This window comes from Heterocephalus glaber, unplaced genomic scaffold, assembly GCF_053883595.1.
Source record: "Heterocephalus glaber isolate CG9 unplaced genomic scaffold, H.glaber_assembly_v1.0 deba00001600, whole genome shotgun sequence".
NCBI classification, from domain to species: domain Eukaryota; kingdom Metazoa; phylum Chordata; class Mammalia; order Rodentia; family Bathyergidae; genus Heterocephalus; species Heterocephalus glaber.
In genome coordinates this window covers 12,149,303-12,170,084 of record NW_028258372.1, presented here as the reverse complement: position 1 = coordinate 12,170,084, position 20,782 = coordinate 12,149,303, and the positions used below count along the sequence as shown (strand labels likewise).

Below are 20,782 nucleotides of genomic sequence, written 5' to 3'. Positions count from 1 at the left end.
AAACCAGCTGGAACAGAGGTTAGGTAGAACTCTTGTAGACATTGGTGTAGGAAAAGATTGTATGAACAAAACCTCAGTTGCCCGTGAACTAGCACAATCAACAAGTGGGATCTCTATTAAAAAACTTCTGCATAGCAAGAGTAACTACCAACAGTGTGAAGAGACAACCCACAATGTGGGAAAAAATTTTCAGCTGCTGTCCCTCTGACAAAGGTCTACTATCTCGAATCTATAAAGAACTTAAAAAAACCAGACCTCCCAAATTTAAAGACCCAATCAGAAAATGGGCATCTGAAATGAACAGATATTTCTCAGACAAAGAAATAGAAATAGCAGATAAGCATATGAAAAAATGTTCAACATCAGGTCATTTGAGAGATGCAAATGAAAACAATGCTGAGATTCCACCTCCAGAAAGAATGGCTGCTATCATGAAATCCACCAATAACAAATGCTGGCGGGGCTGTGGGGAGAGAGGAACCCTGCTCCACTGCAGGTGGGAGTGTCGACTGGTGCAACCACTGTGGAAATCAGTATGGAGATACCTCAAAGAACTAGGACTGGAAGTCCCATTTGACCCAGCTATTCCCCTACTGGATATCTTCCCCAAAGAATTAAAAGAATCATACATACCACAGTGATATATGTGCACCCATGTTCATAGCAGCACAGTTTGTAATAGCTAAAGCTTGGAAGCAGCCCAATTGCCCATCAACTGGAGACTGGATAAAGAAAATGTGGGTTTTAAAAAATAAAATGGAGTACTACTCAGCCATTAAAAATGAGAAATTAAGAGACATTTATAGCTAAATGGATGCACATTAAGGCCATACTCTTAAGTGAAATAAAGAAGAACAGACATGTAAATATGGAATAGTTTCTGTAGTGTGAGAAACTGAAAGTGTAAATAAGGCCTAAGAGGTATAATAGATAATATGAAATAGGAAGAAAGAGGCAAAGGGGAAGGGGAAGTGGGAGGGGTAGGGGAAAGGAAAGAAGGGAATGGAATTAATATGAGAAAATGAAAAAATGGAAACAAAGTCTTTTTAAATAGGGAGGGATAGTGGAGGGGTCGAAGGGAGGGCAGGGAAATGGGGAAAAAATAAGAACCAAGAGAGATTATGTAAAGATGGAGGTTTCCAATGATGAATGTCATTATATTATATACCTAAAATTACCAATAAAATTAATTTTAAAAATACTAATAGTTAACCATTAACTAAAAGCTTCTCAATGTACCTAGTGGTTGGTTCTAAGTAATTCATTTAATCCTTCCACAAGCTCCATGCCTTTCCTTTTACTCAGAGATGGGGAAGTTAAATTCATTTTTTCAAATCACTTTGGTACTAAGTGACAGAAGTAGGTTTGAATCTTGATATGCCCACTGTAGATTTTTTTTTTTGGGGGGAGGGTACCAGGGATCGGATTCCAGACCTTGTGCTTGTGAGGCAGGCGGTGGAACCACTGAGCTAAATCCCCGGCCCTGTAGATTTTTTTTTGAGACAGGGTCTCACTATGTAGTTGAGGCTGGCCTTGAACTCTCCAGCCCAGGCTGGCCTCAAAATCACAGTGATCCTCTTGCCTCAGCCTCCCATCGAATATGTTCTTAACCATTAATCCTCTTATATGCTAATTGGTCCCTGTGTTTTTACTATTTGCAAAATAGGACTTCTTGAGCTAGGAGTGATCCAAGCTCTCAAGAGGCTGAGGCAGGAGAATCAGAGTGAGACCCTGTCTCAAAAAAACCCCAAAAAACAAGACTCCTTGAATTAGTAATAGATCATTTTCAGAGAATTACCAACTGTGTTTTTTTTTAACTTCTTGATATGTAATTTCAAGTTACAAGTCTTCCCTATAATACCTTTACCCAAAAGCTGCAGCTCCTAAGTTTAATAGTTGTTTATATATGAAGCTGTGCTGTTGACAAATTTGAACTTACTGAAGCTTTGGTAACTTTCTACCTTTGATCTACATTTTCCTTTTTTTTTTTGGTACCAGGGATCGAACTTGGGTCCTTGTGCTTGCGCAGCAGGCAGCGAAACCACTGAGCTAAATCCCCAGCCCAATCTTTTTTTGTTTGTTTGTTTGTTTTTTGTTTCTGTTTTTGTTTTTTTTGGTACGGGGATGGAAGTTGGGTCTTTACGCTTGCGTAGCAGGCGGCGAAACCACTGAGCTAAATCCCCGGCCCCTTTCTACCTTTGAAAAGAAATTAGGCCTACTTTTCTAAAGATTTTACAAAGAGTTTACTTTTTCTCTAAACTTAACTATATAAGTAGGTGTATATCCTACAATAATTTTCTCACATCATGAACAGTGCTTTGAATTTAATATCTAAGACCTCTGTACAATAAAATGGTAAATGAGGGCTGGTGATTTAGCTCAGTGGTTCCACCGCCTGCCTTGAAAGTGCAGTCCAGAGTTCGATCTCCAGTACAAAAAAAAAAAGGTAAATGAACTTTGCAATGTATGTGATATCTTGTTGTTGTAAAGCAATATGTGGTAACAAAGGTTATGTGATAGTGGAAATGTTCTGTGTAATGCATTGACCACTGTGATGTTCACTAATGAGCTACACGTGGCTGTTAAGCACCTGATTGTTTTGTTTGCCCTGCTGAGGATTGAACCCAGGACTTTGTACATGCTAATAAGTAAGAGCCCTGCTACTGAGCTACATCCCCAGCCCCTGTCACTTGAAATGTGACAGGTGGATTTGTTGAACTGAAATTTTTATTTTAATTAATTTAAATTTAAATAGATATGTACTGCTAAGGCTACCATACTGCACAATGCAAATACAAAATTTATAATAAGTTACAAGAAAAACTAATCACAGTAATTTAATAGAGAAACATGAATTAACAGTTCACAAAGAAGATACATCAGTATATCCAATTGATAGGATAGAATTCAGCCTCAATAATGATTAAAGAAATATACATTTAAAATAGTAACATACCAAATAACCCATTACATTGCTACTTTTAAAAAAGACCGTATTTCGATCCCTGGTACCAAAAAAAAAAAAAAGACCATATAAGCCAGATGTAGTGACTCATACCTGTGATCCCAGCACTCCAGAGGCTGAACCAGGAGGATTACCATAAGTTCAAGGCCAGCCTTGGCTATATAGTGAGTTCAAGGGCATCCTGAACGACATACATAGTGAGTCCCTGTCTCAAGGGGACCGGGCGGGGTGGGGCGGGGGGTGGGGCGGGGGGGGGAGCGTATATTGCTGATGGTTTATAACCCCTATAAATCTTTTGGGAAGCAATTTGTCAGTGAAGAAAACCCCATAAAAACATTCCTGTCCTTCGATCAAACTTGTTATTTCCAATAATTTATTTTAAGGGAAATCAAAATTTCAAAAAGGTTTATGAACTCAAGGATATTAATTGGTTTTATTTTTTAATTTTTATTTATTTATTTTTTGCTACAGGGGATTGAACTCAGGACCTTGTGCTTGCGAGGCAGGCGTTGGCAACACTGAGCTAAATCCCAGACCCAATTGATATATTATTTAAAAGCCAAAATAAAGAAATGTTTAAAGAAGTTAAGAATTATATGCTCATAACACACAGCCATTAAAATAAGTTAAATTGGGCTGGGGATTTAGCTGAGTGGTTGTGCTGCAAGCGCAGGGACCCAAGTTCGATCCCTGGCACCAAAAAAAAAGAAAAGGTCGGGGATTTAGCTTAGTGGTTCCAGCACCTGCCTCACAAGTGCAAGGTCCTGAGTTCAATCCCTGGTACCAAAAAATAATAATAATAATAAGTTAAATTGAAAAGATACATCATTGTCAGCTAGTACCTGACATTTCTTACTAAAAAATCATTGTGAAGGGACTAAGATGGTAGCTCAGTGGTAGAGCACTTTCCAAGGATTGGCAGGGTCTGGGGCTTGATACCCAGCACTGCAAAAAATAAAATTGCAAATGATTTCTATGTGGCTAGTGAGCCTTTTTAAAAAAAATGATAGTAAAATTTTATATTTTTTGTACTTTTTATTTTTTAATAAATTTTATTTTATTTTATTTTATCCCATTCCCCCCCTCAAGCTCCCTGCCCTCTATAATTTTATTATTGTTAAGTCTTAATAGTGGATAAATATATTAGTACTTTCATTTGAAATATTTTATAATAAAGGTGGTTAAAAATACAAAAATTGTTACAGTGTTAAGGGAGCCAAAACTCTGGAAGTACATTAATGGCTATGTTTATTTTTAAATTAGAATAAGTATATTAAAAATTAAGGGGCCGGGGATTTAGCTCAGTGGTCCCGCCACTTGCCTCGCAAGCGCAAGGACCCGAGTTTGATCCCCTGTACCCAAAAAAAAAAAAAAAAATTAAATAAAGACCAGGTGTGGTGGCACATACCTGCAATTGCAGCACTCAGGAGCCTGAGGCAGAAGGAGCAACACAAGTTTGAGGCCAGCCTGGGCTACACAGTTAGTTCAAGGCTAGCTTGAACTACATAGTGAGACCCTGTCTCAACAAAAGCAAAACAAAAGAATCTCAAGTTAATACAGGACTTTTTTTGAGTTGTAGTAGGCTTCTGAAATTATTTAGTCCACTTAACAAATGGACTTCAGATTGAGTCTGTAAGATTTATATTTGGCATCATAGTTTTTTTGGTACCGGGGATCGAACTTGGGTCCTTGGGCTTGCGCAGCAGGTGGCGAAACCACTGAGCTAAATCCCTGGCCCTTTGGCATCATAGTTTTTGATCTGAACAGAATTTGAACTCAAATTCACTTTGAACGCAGCACCTTTGTTCTTGCTTTTGTCCCTAAATTATGTCTCCGTGTGCCAATTGGTGACTATAGAGAAGTGCAGAGTTTATTCAAGTAGCAGATAATTCAGTCTGGTCAAAGCATAGGATGTGTGGGTGAATAAAAGTTAAATTTAATAAAAATTTTGAAAATGATTTTCTTTCTTTGAGGGTTATCTGGTCTTTGGGAAAGTTAACATTTATCTTTTTTTAAGTTGCAGACCCCAGCCTCTTTTGCACAGAGCGTTCAGGAACTAACAATTGCTCTCCAGAGGACTGGAGACCCAGCAAACTTGAACCGCCTAAGACCCCATTTGGAGCTATTAGCAAATATTGACCCTAGTCCAGGTAAACCCAACAGAAAATAATGGACTGTGTGTCCCTCAGTGCTGCAATGTTTCTACAGTTGTTTTCTGATATGTTCTTGTAGAAATTTTCAGAGTAGTGTTTTCACATCTTTTTTATATAGTATTTTACTTTTTGTCCCACATCTTGTCCTTCTTTATCTCATGTAAGTTCACATCAACTAATACTTGTTGAGTACTTTTACTGTTCCACTCACTTATGAGGAAAATAGATCTCTCTGAGCCTCTCTCTGTTTTTTCTTTCTCCCATCACAAAATTTTGCAGTATTTTATTTCTCACTTTGCCAAAACTCACATTTTTCTCATTTTTATATATTATATATCTTTTTTTTTTTTTTTTTCTTTTTTGGTACTGGGGATCGAACTTGGGAACTTGCGCTTTTGAGGCAGGCAGTGGCACCACTGAGCTAAATCCCTGGCCCCATCATTTTTATATATTATATATCCTTAATTTCATTTCCTTGATCCCATTTTTGTCTTTTCCATGATACCTTGTTGCATTAAATATCCTTTCTTGCTTATCTTTGTCAGCCCTTTCCTGCTCCTTCTCTCTGACCTGAAAATGTATTGAACCTTCATTTTTCACCTCATACTTACATCTGACATATTTCATCTTGTATTCTAGTGGTTATTCTTATCACTGAAGTGAAACTCTCCTAATATTCACTAATAGCTTCCTATTATCTTAATTCCTCTTCCTTCTCAGTGCTTAAACTACTTCATTTATCTTCCGCTTTTGGTAGTTGTTGACCACCTCTTTATACAGACTCTTCTGACACCTTATCTTTCTATAGTCTCATGATCTCTTTTGACTAGAGGGATGCTTCTGCCCACAAAGAAAGATGTGAATGTTAGTAAGAGCATGCTCATGGAAATTTGTTTCCTTTGTATTCTTTGTTGTTTGTTATTCATTCTTAGCATCAGATATTAACCTTTCTACAAAAGACTCTCAGATATCTCTATGGCCGTTATCTCCTCATCACTCCTGATCCATTTCTCAAATGCTTGCTGAGAGTCTCCATCACCTGCCCTGTTCTTTTCTTTTTTTTCTTTTTTGTTTTTGCCCTGTTCTTTTCAAAGTGAGTTCATCTTCTTTCCAAGCCTGCACTTTCTTCTGTGTATCCTGTTATCAACCTCATTCTCTGAGGAACACAAGCTTAAAACCTTCTGCCTTCTGTCTGCTGTCTTGCCTCATATCTTTGCTTTCACTTCCTATATGTACTATTCCAGAAAACAGGATTTATCTGTTCTTTAAATATCCTGTGCCTTTTATTGCTTCTTATGTTGAGAGCCTCACTCCTTTTCTCTGGGACTGAACACCTTCCAGTTTCCTGTATTATTCCTCTAATCTGGTCTGTTTATTGCTGCAAAGTCAGTCATATCTTGGATCTTATTTCCACACTCAGAAACTTTCAGGGGCCAGGTGTGGTGGGGCATGCCTGTAATCCCAGTACTCCGGAGGCTGAGGCAGGAGGATTGCCGAGAGTTCAAGGGCAGCATGGGCTTCATAGTAAGTTCAAGGTCAGCTTGAACTACATAGCGAGACTCTGTTTCAAAAAAAAAAGAATCCAACTTTCAGGGATACCCCATTACTTATAGAATAAGATTTGGAATGCATGACTATAGCAGTCAACACTCTTTGTGAGATTTGTTTTTTGGTTTGGTTTCTGTTTTTTGAGACAGGGTCTTGCTACATAGTTCAGGCTGGATTTGAACTCACTATGTAGCCGAGGCTGACCTCTAACTCTCTAGCAATCTTCCTGCCTCAGCCTTCCAAGTGCTGGGATTACAGGAGTGAGCCTCCACACCTGACTTGTGGGGTTTTATTTGTTAGCTTTGTGGTACTGAGGATTGAACCCTGAGACTCACACTGAGCAACATCCCGAGCCCTTTTTATTTATTATGTTGAGACGGGTCTTACTAAGTTTCCAAGGTTGGCCTAAAACTGGTGATCCTCCTTCTCAACCTCCTAAGTAGCTGAGATTACCTATGTATGTGTACCACTATGCTCAGTTCTCTTATCAGCCTACTTTTGTAAGTTTGCTCCCAGGATTGCCTAATCATACTAAATCAGATCTGTTCCTACTATATTTACTTTTTCCCATTTTTTTTTTTCCAGTTCTTAGGATTGAACTCAGGGCCTATGCACTGAGGTACATCCCCAGCTTTTTAAATTTTGAAATAGGGTTTTTGCGAAGTTGCATAGCCAGAGCCCAAACTTAAGATTCTTCTGCCTCAGTCTCCCAGAGTGCTGGGATTATAGGCATGCATTACCACACTTGGCTTCAAGTGACTTCTGTCTAGCCAGTTCCAAAGGCCACTTCTAAGTTCTTGTATTTAATGTGTTGGGAGCATTTATAACATTGCTGTTTACTCTGCCTTCCTTGAAAAGCTTTTGTCTTGACTTGTAAGTCACACACATTCTCCTAATTTCCTTTTTACTTTGTTAGACTCTCTTCTCAAAGTCCTCTGCTGACTTCCCATATCCATTGCTTCTGGCCTAGGAGTGTTGCAGATTTTAAACCTGTTCCTCTTCTCTATTTGAGGGGCTCTGTGGTGTTTGCTATGCTGTACCTCTTCTATTTATGCCTGTTTCTCCTAACTAGAAAGTTTTCCACTAATATCTTTACTTTGTCTAAAATTTTACACATATTTGCTACTTCTCTTTGCCTAAGTTTTCAATTCATCATTAACTAAACAGTCTGAATTTTGATTATTCTCTTGTCTGTTGTCTGGATCCTCTCCTTAAATGTGACAGATTTTTATGTTTTTATCACTGTTGCTTCTCTAGCAGCTAGAATAATATCTCAAAAGTAGTAGCTGTCCAAAAACTACTTTTGAATGACTGTTCTCACTACCTCTGACTTTCCCAGGTGAAATTCCATGTGTCCTTCAAAGGCCAGTTCATGTGCCATCACTGAAAAGCCTTTCGTGGTGCCTCCTTCAGGAAGTCATCTCTAAAAATTCTTCTCACTTGATTTTATATATATTTTAGATCACTTCTCAACCTTTTGGCTAACATCAAGTATGTGTATATTTGAGAGAATATTTTATGTTTAGCTTTGTAGTTCATTTTTCCATAATAAAACTATAGTGCTGGCACTGAGCAAATACTAAATGAAGAAGACATGTAGCAGAATTTCTTTATATGGTAGCTCTTCTATTAAACTTTTTATGTTAAAAAAAAACTTTTTATGTTGTACTTTGTTTACTACTTATCTGACTTATATAAGACTTCAAAATAAATGTACAAATTGGCTGACAGTGGGTAATCCATAGTAAAGTTTTGTGTGGTTCTCAGTGTTAGTATGCATCTTGTTCTAAATTTTTAAGGTGCCAGCACCTAAAAATTTTAATTTTAGTTGGTAGTATAGCTCAGTGGTATATTGTTTGCCTAGCATACACAGAGCCTTGCATTCAGTCCTTCACATTGCAGAAGAATAAAACAGAAACCAACAAAAATCTAGTGAACTTTACTTACGGAGCTCAAATTCAAGATATCCTTGGGAAATATTTAATGTATTTTTAATATATTTGGTAGGGCAAGCCTTGCATTTTCATATAACAACAACCAGCTAAAGCTTAGCGATAATTATAATCTTAGGATGATAGCTATGCTCATCAGATTGACAGATTCTCAGTCACTCTTTGTTTCCTTCTTTTTTTTTTTGGTACACGGGGGATTGAACTTGGGCCCTTGCGCTTGCTAGGCAGGCGGCGGAACCACTGAGTTAAATCCCCGGCCCCCCAGTCACTCTTCGTTGTCTTCAAAACTGAGAGTCTAATAACAGTTGTCATTATTGTCTGGCTTACCTAATTCCTTTATTACTTTCATTTTCCCTGTGTTTATTTTCTTTTACAACCCTGACTTTAAAAGAATATGTCCTTTCCTTCAAAATGATGGTTAGGTGAATATGTTTTGTTATACGAAAAGTTATATGATGCTTAACATGATTGCACTGAAATGCGGGCACTTCTTTATTAATTTAATTTTGGGCAAAATATTGAATCACATCATAGTTTTTTTTTTTTAATTTGTTGCATAGATGCTCCTCCTCCTACATGGGAACAGCTAGAAAATGGGCTGGTTGCTGTGCGTACCGTGGTACATGGCCTGGTTGATTATATTCAGAACCACAGCAAAAAAGGAGCAGATCAACAGCAGGTAAGGGAGTAGTTTGGAATTCGCAGGTAAGCTACTTTGGATATAACTTAAAACTACAGGTAAGCCATTGTGGGTATACCTACAGAAGCAGAGCCAAAAAGGTCATATGAATATTTTGAAACTGACACAATTGACATAGTGACCAGCCAATTTACTGGTTTAGCCTAGTAATTTTATCTGACAACATTGAAATAACCCATAATGATCTCATGTGCTGAGGTCACTTTGGATATAGCAACATGTGATGGAGAAAGTAGATTTTGTTTTCCTCAGTTAGTATTACATTTCATTTTGACAAAGGTGTCACTTTTTAGCTGGGCGTGACAGTGCACACCTGTAATCCAGCACTAGGAGGCTGAGGCAGGAGGATCACTGGCAGTTCAAGACCAGCTTGGGCTACATAGTAAGTTCAAGACCAGCCTGAAGTACATAGTGAGATCTTGTCTCAAAAAAAAAAAGTGTTACTTTTTATTACTAATATTTTATCTCACCAATACTGCTTACATATCTGTAGACGTTTTTCTATATTAGTTTTTTTGGGTTTTTTTGGTACCAGGAATCGAACTCAGGACCTTGCACTTGCAAGGCAGGTGAGGTGCCACTGAGCTAAATCCCTGGCCCTTGTGTGTTAGTATTTTAAATTTTGTCATTGATAATGCCTCTTACTCCCGTGGTCTAAATTTTCCTGTATTATTTTTTTTTAAATGTACTACTGGGTAACAATCCAAGCCCTTAACACTGTGCTACATTTCCAGCCCTTTTTTATTTTGAGACAAGTTCTTACTAACTTGCCCATGCTGGGTTCAAATTTGCATTCCTTCTGCCTCTGCCTCCGACAGTGCTGGTATTATAGACATGCACCACCACACCTGGCTTTAAATTTTTAAAAGTGAAATGTGTGTAAATTATAATACATTATAGCCAGAGTTTTTACTTTTGTTGCCAATAATTTATTTTATGCTCAGGATTTATTTTAGATTCATTTGGTGTTTTCTTTTATAGTGGTAAGCCTGTGAACTTAAAATTCTGTAATTTACCTATTATTAATAATAGGTCACTTAGTATACCTTTTCTTTCCTGGAAAGACAAGAAATATAAAAAGTGTCTTGCTAAATAAGTAGAATAATCTGAATAGGGTTTCCCTAATCACTCTAAACTCAAATAAGAGCTTTATATGAAGAAAATAACAAAAATAATAAGACCTTTAAGACCCACCATAAAGTGATAAAATACACTAAACATGGTTCAGTCTAATTGAATTTGGTTATCTTGTTAACTTCCAAATCTATTTTCTTGCTTTATCCTTGAGTTGTAAGCAGTAAGTTTAATTTGTACCTTTGGAGATTTTCGAGTCTTGTGTATATTCTTCTGCATGTTAAGAATTGGTTATAGGCCAGGCATGGTGGTGCAAGCGTGAAGTCCCAGTACTCGGGAGGCTGAGGCAGATTTACCACCAGTTCAGGGACAGCCTGGGCTACATTATGAGTTCAAGACCAGTCTGGACAACACAGTGAGACCCTGTCTCTTAAAAAAAAAAAGACGAAGAAGAAGTAGACAGGAGCCCAAGCCTGTAATCCTAGTTATTCAGAGAAATTAGGGAAGCAACACCTTTCCCAATAGCTCCCCAAAAATGAAATACCTAGGAATCAATCTAACATAGGAAGTAAAAGAGCTTTACATGGAAAACTACAGTATTCTGAAACAGGAGATGGAAAAGGATATCAGAAAATGGAAAGATATCCTTTGTTCTTGGGTAGAAAGAATTGATGTAGTGAAAATGGCCATACTTCCAAGTTATTACACAGATTTAATGCAATCCAGATACCAGTATCATATCTCACAGAATTAGAAAAAAAAAAAATCGTAACATTCATTTGGAACCAGAAGAGACCTAGAATAGCAAAGGCACTTCTAGGCAATAAAGGCAAGGCAGGGGGCATCACAATCCTTGACTTGAAATTATACCTCAAAGCTACTATGATAAAAACAGCATGGTGGTGGCAGAGAAAAAAGACCTGAGATGGTTCCACCGCCTGCCTTGCAGTTCAGTCCCTGGTACCAAAAAAAAAAAAAAAAGACCCAAGGATCAGTGGAACAGATTAGAAGATGCAGAGACAACTCCAAACACACTCAGCTACTTTATCTTTGACAAAGGAGCCAAACACCTTCACTGGAAGCCTCTTTAATAAATGCTGCTGGAAAAACTGGCTTTCTACATGTTGAAGATCAAAACTAGACTCATATCTTTCACCACGCACTGAACTAAAATTAAAATGGATCAAAGATGTAAATATTAAAACAGAAACACTAAATCTGCTGGAAGATAGCATGGGTAGAACTCTTGAAGACATGATAGAGGCAAAGACTTTATGAACAAACCCCCAATCACAGGAAATATCACAAAGAATCAACAACTGGAATCTCATCTTATTAAAAAGCTTTTGCACAGAAAGAGAAACCCCGAATAGGGTAAAGAGACAAGCCACAGTGTGGGGAGAGTATTTTTGCCAGCTGTTCCTCAGACAAAGGATTACTATCTAGAATATATAAAGAGGGCTGGGGATTTAGCTCAGTGGCACCGTGCCTGCCTCGAAAGCACAAGGTCCTGAGTTTGATCCCTGGTACTGGAAAAAAAATTAAAAGAATAGAATATATAAAGAACTACAAATAAATTAGACCCCCCCCCCAATTTAAAGACCCAATCTAAGAATGGGCATCTGAAGTGAATAGACACTTCTCAGATGAAGAAGTAGAAATGGCGAATAAATACATGAAAAAGTGTTCAACATCACTGGTCATTCAAGACAGACAAAACAACTCTGAGATTCCATCTCCAGAAAGAATGGCTGTTATCAAGAGATCAACCAATAATAAACGCTGATGGGGCTTTGAGGAAAAAGGAACCCTTCTCCACTGTCGGTGGAAGTGTAGAGTGGTGTGACCACTGGAAATCAGTGCAGAGATTCCTCACAAAACTAAAAGTAAAGGTTCCAATTGACCCAGCTATTCCCCTTGTTATCTTCCCAAAAGTATTAAAAGCATCATACCACAGCAATATATGCGCACCCATGTTTATAGTAACACAGTTTGTAATAGCTAAATCTTGGAGACAGCCAAACTGCCCATCATCCAATGAATGGATAAAGAAGATATGGGGTTTTTTAATACAGTGGCATACGACTCTGTCAGAAGGATGAGCTTGAGACATTTCTAGCTAAATGAATGCACCTGGAGGCTATACTCTTAAATGAGATAAATCAGACACACATATTTAAATACTGCATTGTTTCTCTGGTGTGAGAAACTGAAAGAAATGCAGACCAAAATGTATAATATATATTGGGAAATGGGAAGAGAATGTCCAAATGAAAAGGGGAACGGGTTGGCGGGGAGAAGGAAAAAATGGAAACAGCTTTTGTAAATAAGGAGGGGAAGAGCGGTTGGAAGGGAGTGAAGGGAATGCAAAAAAAAGCAAGATATATCATGTACAGGTACAAATTTCCTTGATGAATTTTATCACTATGCATATATAAAATATACCAGTTTTGTTTCAAAGAAAAAAAATCCTAGCTACTCAGGGCCTTAGGCAGAGATCACAAGTCTGAAGCACCCTGGCAACTTAGATTCTGTTTCAAAATTTTTAAAAAGGGAGTGATGGGGCTGGAAAGTCACTGTGTTTAGAAATCTCAGAGAGCCCAAGTTTGATCCCCGGTACCAAAAAAAAAAAGAAAAAGAAAAAAAGAAATCTCAGAGAGTTTATAAATGAACACATACCAAGGATTTTTCTGACATGGCTGATATTCTTAAATGTGTGGCATTATAGTTCAGTGGTAGAGCATTTGCCTAACATGCATGTGTCCATGTGTTCAAGCCCTAGCATTGAAAAGAAACTGGTTATAGGATCCATTTAAGTTATAGGGGTTTTTGTAGATTTTTGTGATGTTTTATAGGAAACAATTATATATGTATAGTTGTACTGAACATTTCACAAAAGCTATTAGAGAATTTATTCTCTCTTGAAAGTCTTAAACTTTGTTGGTTGGAGGCTGGGGCAGGACGATCACTGAGCTCAAGTGCAGCCTAGACTACATAGTGATTTCCAGGCTGGCTTGAGCTATATAACAAGACCCTGTCACAAACAACCAAACAAAAACTTGGAAAGACCATAGAGCTGCCCTGAGATTTATTCGAGAATTATATGATGCCACAGCCTCCTGAGTGCTGGAATTACAGGCATGTGCCACTGCTCTTGGCATTGCTCTACGTAGTTTAGATAAACATGGGACTTAGATTATCAGGATCCTGAACTAACAATAGAAAATTCATGTTTGTTTTGTCGTGATGGTTTTTGTTTAATGCCTAATGTTTTGACTTTTGTCATAGCCTCCACAGCATAGCAAATATAAAACATACATGTGTCGAGATATGAAGCAGAGGGGAGGATGCCCTCGTGGAGCCAGCTGTACATTTGCACACTCCCAGGAGGAACTGGAAAAGTAAGTGTAAAAGTCATGAGACTTGCCCTTTGGAATAACATAAAACAGAATAGTTTGCCGACTTTGAGAAGTACAAAAATGAATAGGCAATTTTTAGAAAATTGAAAACAATTTTTCTTAAAGACTAGTTTTTTCAGTTTTCATTACATTGCTCCTATAGATAGGAAGATTTTTTTGGTGAGTTAAATCTCAAAATAAGTTGGTTGTTTGTTTCATTTCATTTTGCTTTGTGTTTTGCTGTTACTTACGGTACTGGGGATTGAACCCGGGACTTTCACACCAAACTACCTCTCCAGACCTTTTTGAATTAATTTTAGACAGGTCTTGGTAAGTGGGCTTGAACTTGCACTTCTCGTGCTTTGGCCTCCCAGAGTGCTGGGATTACAGGCATGCACCACCACACTGAGCTTAAATAAACTCCATTGTTAATTGTACATCAGAATCTCTTAATGCAGTAGAAATGTCATAGATACTTTTCCACATGTTAGTAAGTTATATCTTAAATCAAAAGCCACTATGGTAATATGATGCTTAGTACAGTATGTATTTATTAACCTGTATCCTAACCTAAAGTGAATATAAAGACTGGTATTCCACAGGAATAGGTAGCTCAGTGAAATATAATAGAGAATATAGAAAGAGTGAAAAACATGAACTCAGCGTATGTGCTTCAGGTAACATTTTAACAGTGAAATAACTGCTATACATTTGAAAGATTTTGCCTCAACCTTCACAACAAAATGAATTTTTTTATATCTGTATATATATAAATAATCAGAAATTTCAGTATTTAGGAAGGAGACCAGAGTACTAAGAGGTGATTTGTTGTTGTTAAATATCTTAAGGAAAGAATTCTATATTAGTGACAGTTCTGTATCGATAAAGGAAAAGAATAATAACTTTGGTTACGTAAAAATAAAAAACTAATGTATGGCACAGACACCACAGTTATTTTTTCTCATTAAGTTTATTGGTACATTTTAGGTATACAGTTACATTCATCATTGGGATCTTGTACCTTTACATGACGTATCTTGGTTCTTGGTTACAAAGACTTTGTTTCCATTTTTTTTCCTTTTCTCGTATTTTTTCTTTTCCCTTCTTTCCTTTCCCCTACCCCTCCCACTTCCCGTACTCCTTTAGACCTTTTCTTCCTATTTCACAGTATCAGTTATACAATTTGATCCTTATTTACACTTTTAGTTTTTCACAGCAAAGAAACTATTTGGTATTTACACATGTGTATCCTATTTATTTCACTTAAGAGTATCGCCTCAAGCTGGGGATTTAGCTCAGTGGTTCCATCACCTGCCTTACAAGTCCAAGGTCCCGAGTTCAGTCCCTGGTACCAAAAAAACAAAAGTATCGCCTCAATGTGCATCCATCCACTTAGCTATAAATGTCTCTAGTTTTTCATTCTTTATGGTTGAGTAGTATTCCATTTTATAGAAAAACCACATCTTTATCCAGTCTCCAGTTGATGGGCATTTGGGCTGTTTCCAAGTTTTAGCTATTACAAACTGTGCCGCTATAAACATGGATGAACATACATCACTGTGGTATGACTCTTTTGGGAAGATACCCAACAGAGGAATAGCTCTGTCAAATGGGACTTCTAATCCTAGTTGTTTGAGGTATCTCCATACTGATTTCCCACCAACAATGAAGAAGGGTTCCTTTTTCCCTACACCCGCACCAGCATTTGTTATTTGGTTGATTTCTTGATAGCAGCCATTCTTTCTGGGGTGAGGTGGAATCTCAGTGTTGTTTTCATCTGCATCTCTCTAATGACCAGTGATGTAAAACATTTTTTCATATATTTATTTGCTGTTTTTACTTCTTTGTCTGAGAAATGTCTGCTCATTTCAAATGCCCATTTTTGAATTGGGTCTTTATATTTGGGGGGTCTGATTTTTTTTAAGTTCTTTATATATTCTAGATAGTAGACCTTTGTTGGAGGAACAGCTAGTAGAAATTTTTTCCCACGTTGTAGGTTGTCTCTTAGCTCTGTTGGTGGTTTCTCTTGCAGTTCTTTTTAATGAGATGAGATCCCGATTGTTGATTCTTTGTGCTGCTTCCCATGCTACTGAGGATTTGTTCATAAAGATTTTTCCTATGCCAGTGTCTTCAAGAGTTTTACCTAACTTATCTTCCAGCAAGTTTAGTGTTTCTGTTTTAGTATTTAGATCTTTAATCCACTTGGATTTTAGTTTAGTGCATGCTAAAAGATAGGGCTCTAGTTTTAATCTTTGGCAAGTTGAAATCCAGTTTTTCCAACACTGTTTATTAAAGAGGCTATCTATCCTCCAGTGAGGGTGTTTGGCTGCTTTGTCAAAGATGAGGTAGCTGAGTGTGTCTGGAGTTCTTTCTGTATCTTCTAGTCTATTCTACTGATCCTTAGGTGTTTGCCAGTACCATGCTGTTTTTGTCACAGTGGCTTTGTAGCATAATTTCAAGTTGGGGATTGTGATACCCCCTGCCGTGTCTCTTGCCTAGAATTGCTTTTGCTATTCTAGGTCTCTTCTGGTTCCAAATGAAGTTTTGGATTGTTTTCTCTAGATTGGGAAATACAATGTTGGGATTTCAATCAGGATTGCATTGAATCTATATATCACCTTTGGAAGTATGGCCATTTTCACTATATTGGTTCTTCCTACCCAGGAACAAGGGATGTCTTTCCATTTTCTTATGTCCTCTACAAACACCACCATTAAAGAGAAGCCAGGCATGATGGCATATGACTGTAATCCCAGCACTTGAAGGGCTGAGGCAGGAGGATTGCCGTGAGCTCAAGGTCAGCCTAGGCTACATAGCAAGATTCTGTCTCAGAAAACCAAAAGAGAGGGCTGGGGATTTAGCTCAGTGGTTCCGCCACCTGCCTCGCAAGCACAAGGTCCCAAGTTTGATCCCCAGTACCAAAAAAAAAAAACCCAAAAGAGAGAGAGAGAGATGTCCCTGACACCGAATGAGCTTCTACAAATCTATAAGGAAGAGGAACCAGTGTTCATGAATCATTGGATCATAACATAACTAGTGTTCTAGTCCTATGTTGCTTTAACAAAATTCCTCAGGCTGGTTAATTTGTAAAGAGGTTTATTTGGCAAATGAATCTGCAGGATCCAAACAGTACAGAACAGGGCCGGGGATTTAGCTCAGTGGTTCCAATTCCTGCCGCGCAAGCGCAAGGCCCCGAGCTTGATCCCCGGCACCAAAAAAAAAAAAAAATCCCCAAACAGTACAGAACAGATTCCTTGTGAGAGCTCCTTAGATTGTGTCATGACATAGCATAAGAGCAGAAAGGGCCAAGCATGGTGTGTTGTATAGCTTGTTCTTGCACAGACCAGTTCATGCCACAGCTCTAGCATTAACACCTTCCATGGGCAGTGATCTAATTACCTCCCGCTTACTACTACTCCTAAGGGCTCTGCCACCTCTCGACATTGCCACATTGAGGGCCCTTTGCAGGGGCACATTCAACCCGTAACTGAGCCATAGCAAACATAGTTCACAGAAGTAGTACCAGTGCCCACTGCACATGTAATGTATTCAGCCTCACTAACTTTAAAGAAATGTAAATTAAACAGTATTTTAAACTATCATGTTAACATTGACTAATGCTACCCAGTATTTCATGAAGTATTAAAAGATATTTTCCTTTATTATATAGCATTATAAAAATTTATAATATGCACATCATTGACCTAGCAATTCTGTTCCTGGTTGTTCACACAGGGTGCAAGTATATATACATAATTATCCGTTACAGAATTTATTTTAATAGCAAAAAAATACCTAAAATGAATTGACATAAAGAAATATTGAAGATTAAATAGAGGAAAAAAATCACTACATAATATATAACCCTATTTCTGTAAAGAGTAATTAACATGCATGTGAATATGAATATTAAAACAGGTTAGGGGCAAAGGGGAAGGGGAAGTGGGAGGGGTAGGGGAAAGGAAAGAAGGGAATGGAATTAATATGAGAAAATGAAAAAATGGAAACAAAGTCTTTGTAAATAGGGAGGGATGTAAATAGGGAGGGTTAGAAGGGAGGGCAGGGGAAGGGGGAAAAATCAGAACCAAGAGAGATTATGTAAAGGTGCAAATTTCCAATGATGAATATCATTATATTGTGTACCTAATATGTACCAATAAAATAAAATTTAAAAAAAATGTTACCCCTGAAAGATACCCTCCTAAATTTCTCAGATATGAAAAACGTAGAAATAACAGCAGTATTCTAATGGGCGTATAGTTTTGACATTGTTCTTAAAAATGTACTAGCGACTTGCTTTTGTTGAGGGACAAGAAGGCTGGAGTCTGGTGGCTTAGTTTTTCTCCTTTTGTTAGATATAGAATCTGTAACTTTTTTTTTTTAAACCACAGCAACCATATACATTTAGGGCATTTTCTATAGTGTTGTTTCCCTTTACAGACTTTTAAAATAACTTCAGTTTTATGTGAACACACATTAATAACATCAGTATCTCTGAAGCAATTCTGATGAAAGTATTCTTGATTAGATAAACATTTTAATGTAGTAAACAATAAATTTTTCACTGTACATTGGCTTTGTTTTTCTTCTGTTTGTTTGGGGGCTTGTTTTTGCAGGGTCCCCCAGCCCTGTTTGTTTTGTTTTAGTTTGTTTTTTTGTGAGCTGGGGATTGAACCCAGGGCTTCAGGCATCTAGGCAAGCACTCTGTCACTGAGTCACATTCTTAGCCCCTCTTAATTTCTAACATAGGCTCACTGTATCAAAGTATACATTTGAAGAAAAGCTGAAGTAAATATTTCAAACTGTCTACCCTTCCAATAGTTTTCAGAAATAGAAATTTCAGTAAATATTATAGTAAAAATATTAACATGATTTGAATGTTATAAATATTAATACATGTTCAGTACAAGAAATTTTATTTTTAATCAGTGTGCCTTGCTGGTCAAGATTTTATAGGAAATACACATATGGTTTTCAAGTTCATAGACCCCATGTTTTCAAGAGAGAATTTTAAATACATTTTAGTTCTTGATTTTCCTTTTATATTTGTTTTTCTATGCATGCCTTTTCTTTTTGTATAGATTCCGTAAAATGAACAAACGTCTGGTCCCTAGAAGACCCCTGAGTGCCTCTTTGGGTCAGCTTAATGAGGTGGGCCTGCCTTCAACAGCAATCCTTCCAGATGAAGCTGCAGTGGATCTGCCTAGCAGAAAAGCCTCTGCTCTGCCCAATGGAATTGTGTCATCAGGGAACGCAGTAACACAGCTCATCCCACGAGGCACGGACCCCAGCTATGATTCTAGTCTGAAACCAGGAAAGATAGATCATCTGAGCAGTAGTGCTCCCGGATCCCCTCCTGATCTGTACGTCATTGTTCCTAAGTCTTAACTTAAGGGTTCTTCCTTATACAGAGAAGTAAAAGGAAGGAGGAATAATTGTTTTGTTTTGGAGAGAAAAAACCTAATTTTTTGTCTTTTGTTGTTTTTTAACTTCTATTTCCTATACTAGTGGGTTTTCTTAAAGAAATAATTTAGCATAGGTGAAAGAGATCAAAATTTACAAATTTTGTAGTGGGGATGACTGTTAGAATAAACCAGTTTCCCAAATTATGCCAGTCCTTTTTTCCTACTACAATTTATGTACATTAGAAGTATTTTTAGAGACTTTAAACTTGACATATAATCTTATTCTCTTAGGCTAGAGTCTGTCCCTCAAAGTATTTCTGCCTTACCTGTGACTACACATCCCGTACCTCAGAGGGGGCCACCAGAGCTGCCTCCCCTGCCTGTCACCAAGCCCCTTCAGATGGTACCTCGAAGTTCTCAGTTATACCCACCACAGCAAGCTGATGTTTATTATCAGGATCCTCGAGGAGCTGCCCCACCATTTGAACCAGCACCTTATCAGCAGGGTAATGATCTTTCATTATGTCACTTGATTTTCTCATATTTACTGGTGAAAGAAGTTTCCAGGTAAGAGTGACTGTTTACATAGTAGCCTTCTGAAAATAAATGCATTTTTTTCTTTGTTTTGTTTTTTTTGAGACAGAGTCTTGCTGTGTAGTTAAGGCTGGCTTAAACTCACTATGTAGCCCAGGCTGTCCTCAAACTCAAGGCTGTTGTCCTGCCTTAGCCTTGGGATTCCAGGCACATGCCACCATGCTTGGCTGCATTATTAATACTTTGAAAAAACTGAGGGTTTTTTTTTTGTTTTTTTTTTTTTATGATCAACTATCCAAACTGCTTTTACCTACTAAATGTAAATCTGTAATAAATGTGTTTATATATTTATGGAAGTAACAAGTCACTCAAATAAGCAATGGAAATTTGCTGATGAGTAAAGGAGAATATATTCTGAATAAAATTTTTCAACACAGTGAAAAAATTAGTATCTTAGTAGATATAAATTGCACGTTATATTTTTCTTTTAATCAGTATTTTTCTGTATCTTGTAATATGTATAAAAAAAATGAAGCAAACCTGCTATTAGGGAGTTTATAGTATAGAATTAATAACGATAAAAGCCAGCTGTGGTGGAGCACGCCTGTAATATAGAGCTTGGGAACCTGGTGCAGGAGGATCACTGTGAATTCAAGGCCAGTCTGAACTACATAATGAGACTCAGTCTCAAAAAACCAAAAAAAAGGGAGAAGGGATTTAGAAAATTTTCTAAGATTTAATGGTAGTACAAAATAATAGATTAAAGGATAGGATGACTTAAGTTTTCACATATAATCTCACTGAATTGTTATATCTGTCAGAAGTATAATGCATTTTTTTTTCATTACTGAGGATTGAACTTAGAATCTACACATTGAGCTTCATCCCTCTCTAATTTTTTATTTTTATTTATTTTATTTATTTATTTTTTTGGTACCGGGGATCAAACTCGGGTCCTTGCCCTTGCGAGGCAGGCAACGAAACCACTGAGCTAAATCCCTGGCCCCCCTCTAATTTTTATTTTAAGACAGATTCTTGCTCAGTTTCTCAGTT

At 37.5% G+C, this 20,782-nt stretch overlaps 1 protein-coding gene across 4 annotated transcripts in view; it reads left to right on the top strand.

Annotated features, from left to right (window-relative positions):
* Nucleotides 1-20,782, top strand: part of Rc3h1 (ring finger and CCCH-type domains 1) — a 97,559-nt gene that overhangs the window by 53,931 nt on the left and 22,846 nt on the right. For all 4 annotated transcript variants that reach the window (XM_087194336.1, XM_087194335.1, XM_087194338.1 and 1 more), the window contains 5 exons: nt 4,983-5,115; nt 9,179-9,297; nt 13,681-13,793; nt 18,872-19,153; nt 19,487-19,701. In XM_087194336.1, coding sequence (XP_087050462.1) covers nt 4,983-5,115; nt 9,179-9,297; nt 13,681-13,793; nt 18,872-19,153; nt 19,487-19,701 — 862 coding nt within the window. The remainder of the gene's footprint in view (nt 1-4,982; nt 5,116-9,178; nt 9,298-13,680; nt 13,794-18,871; nt 19,154-19,486; nt 19,702-20,782) is intronic.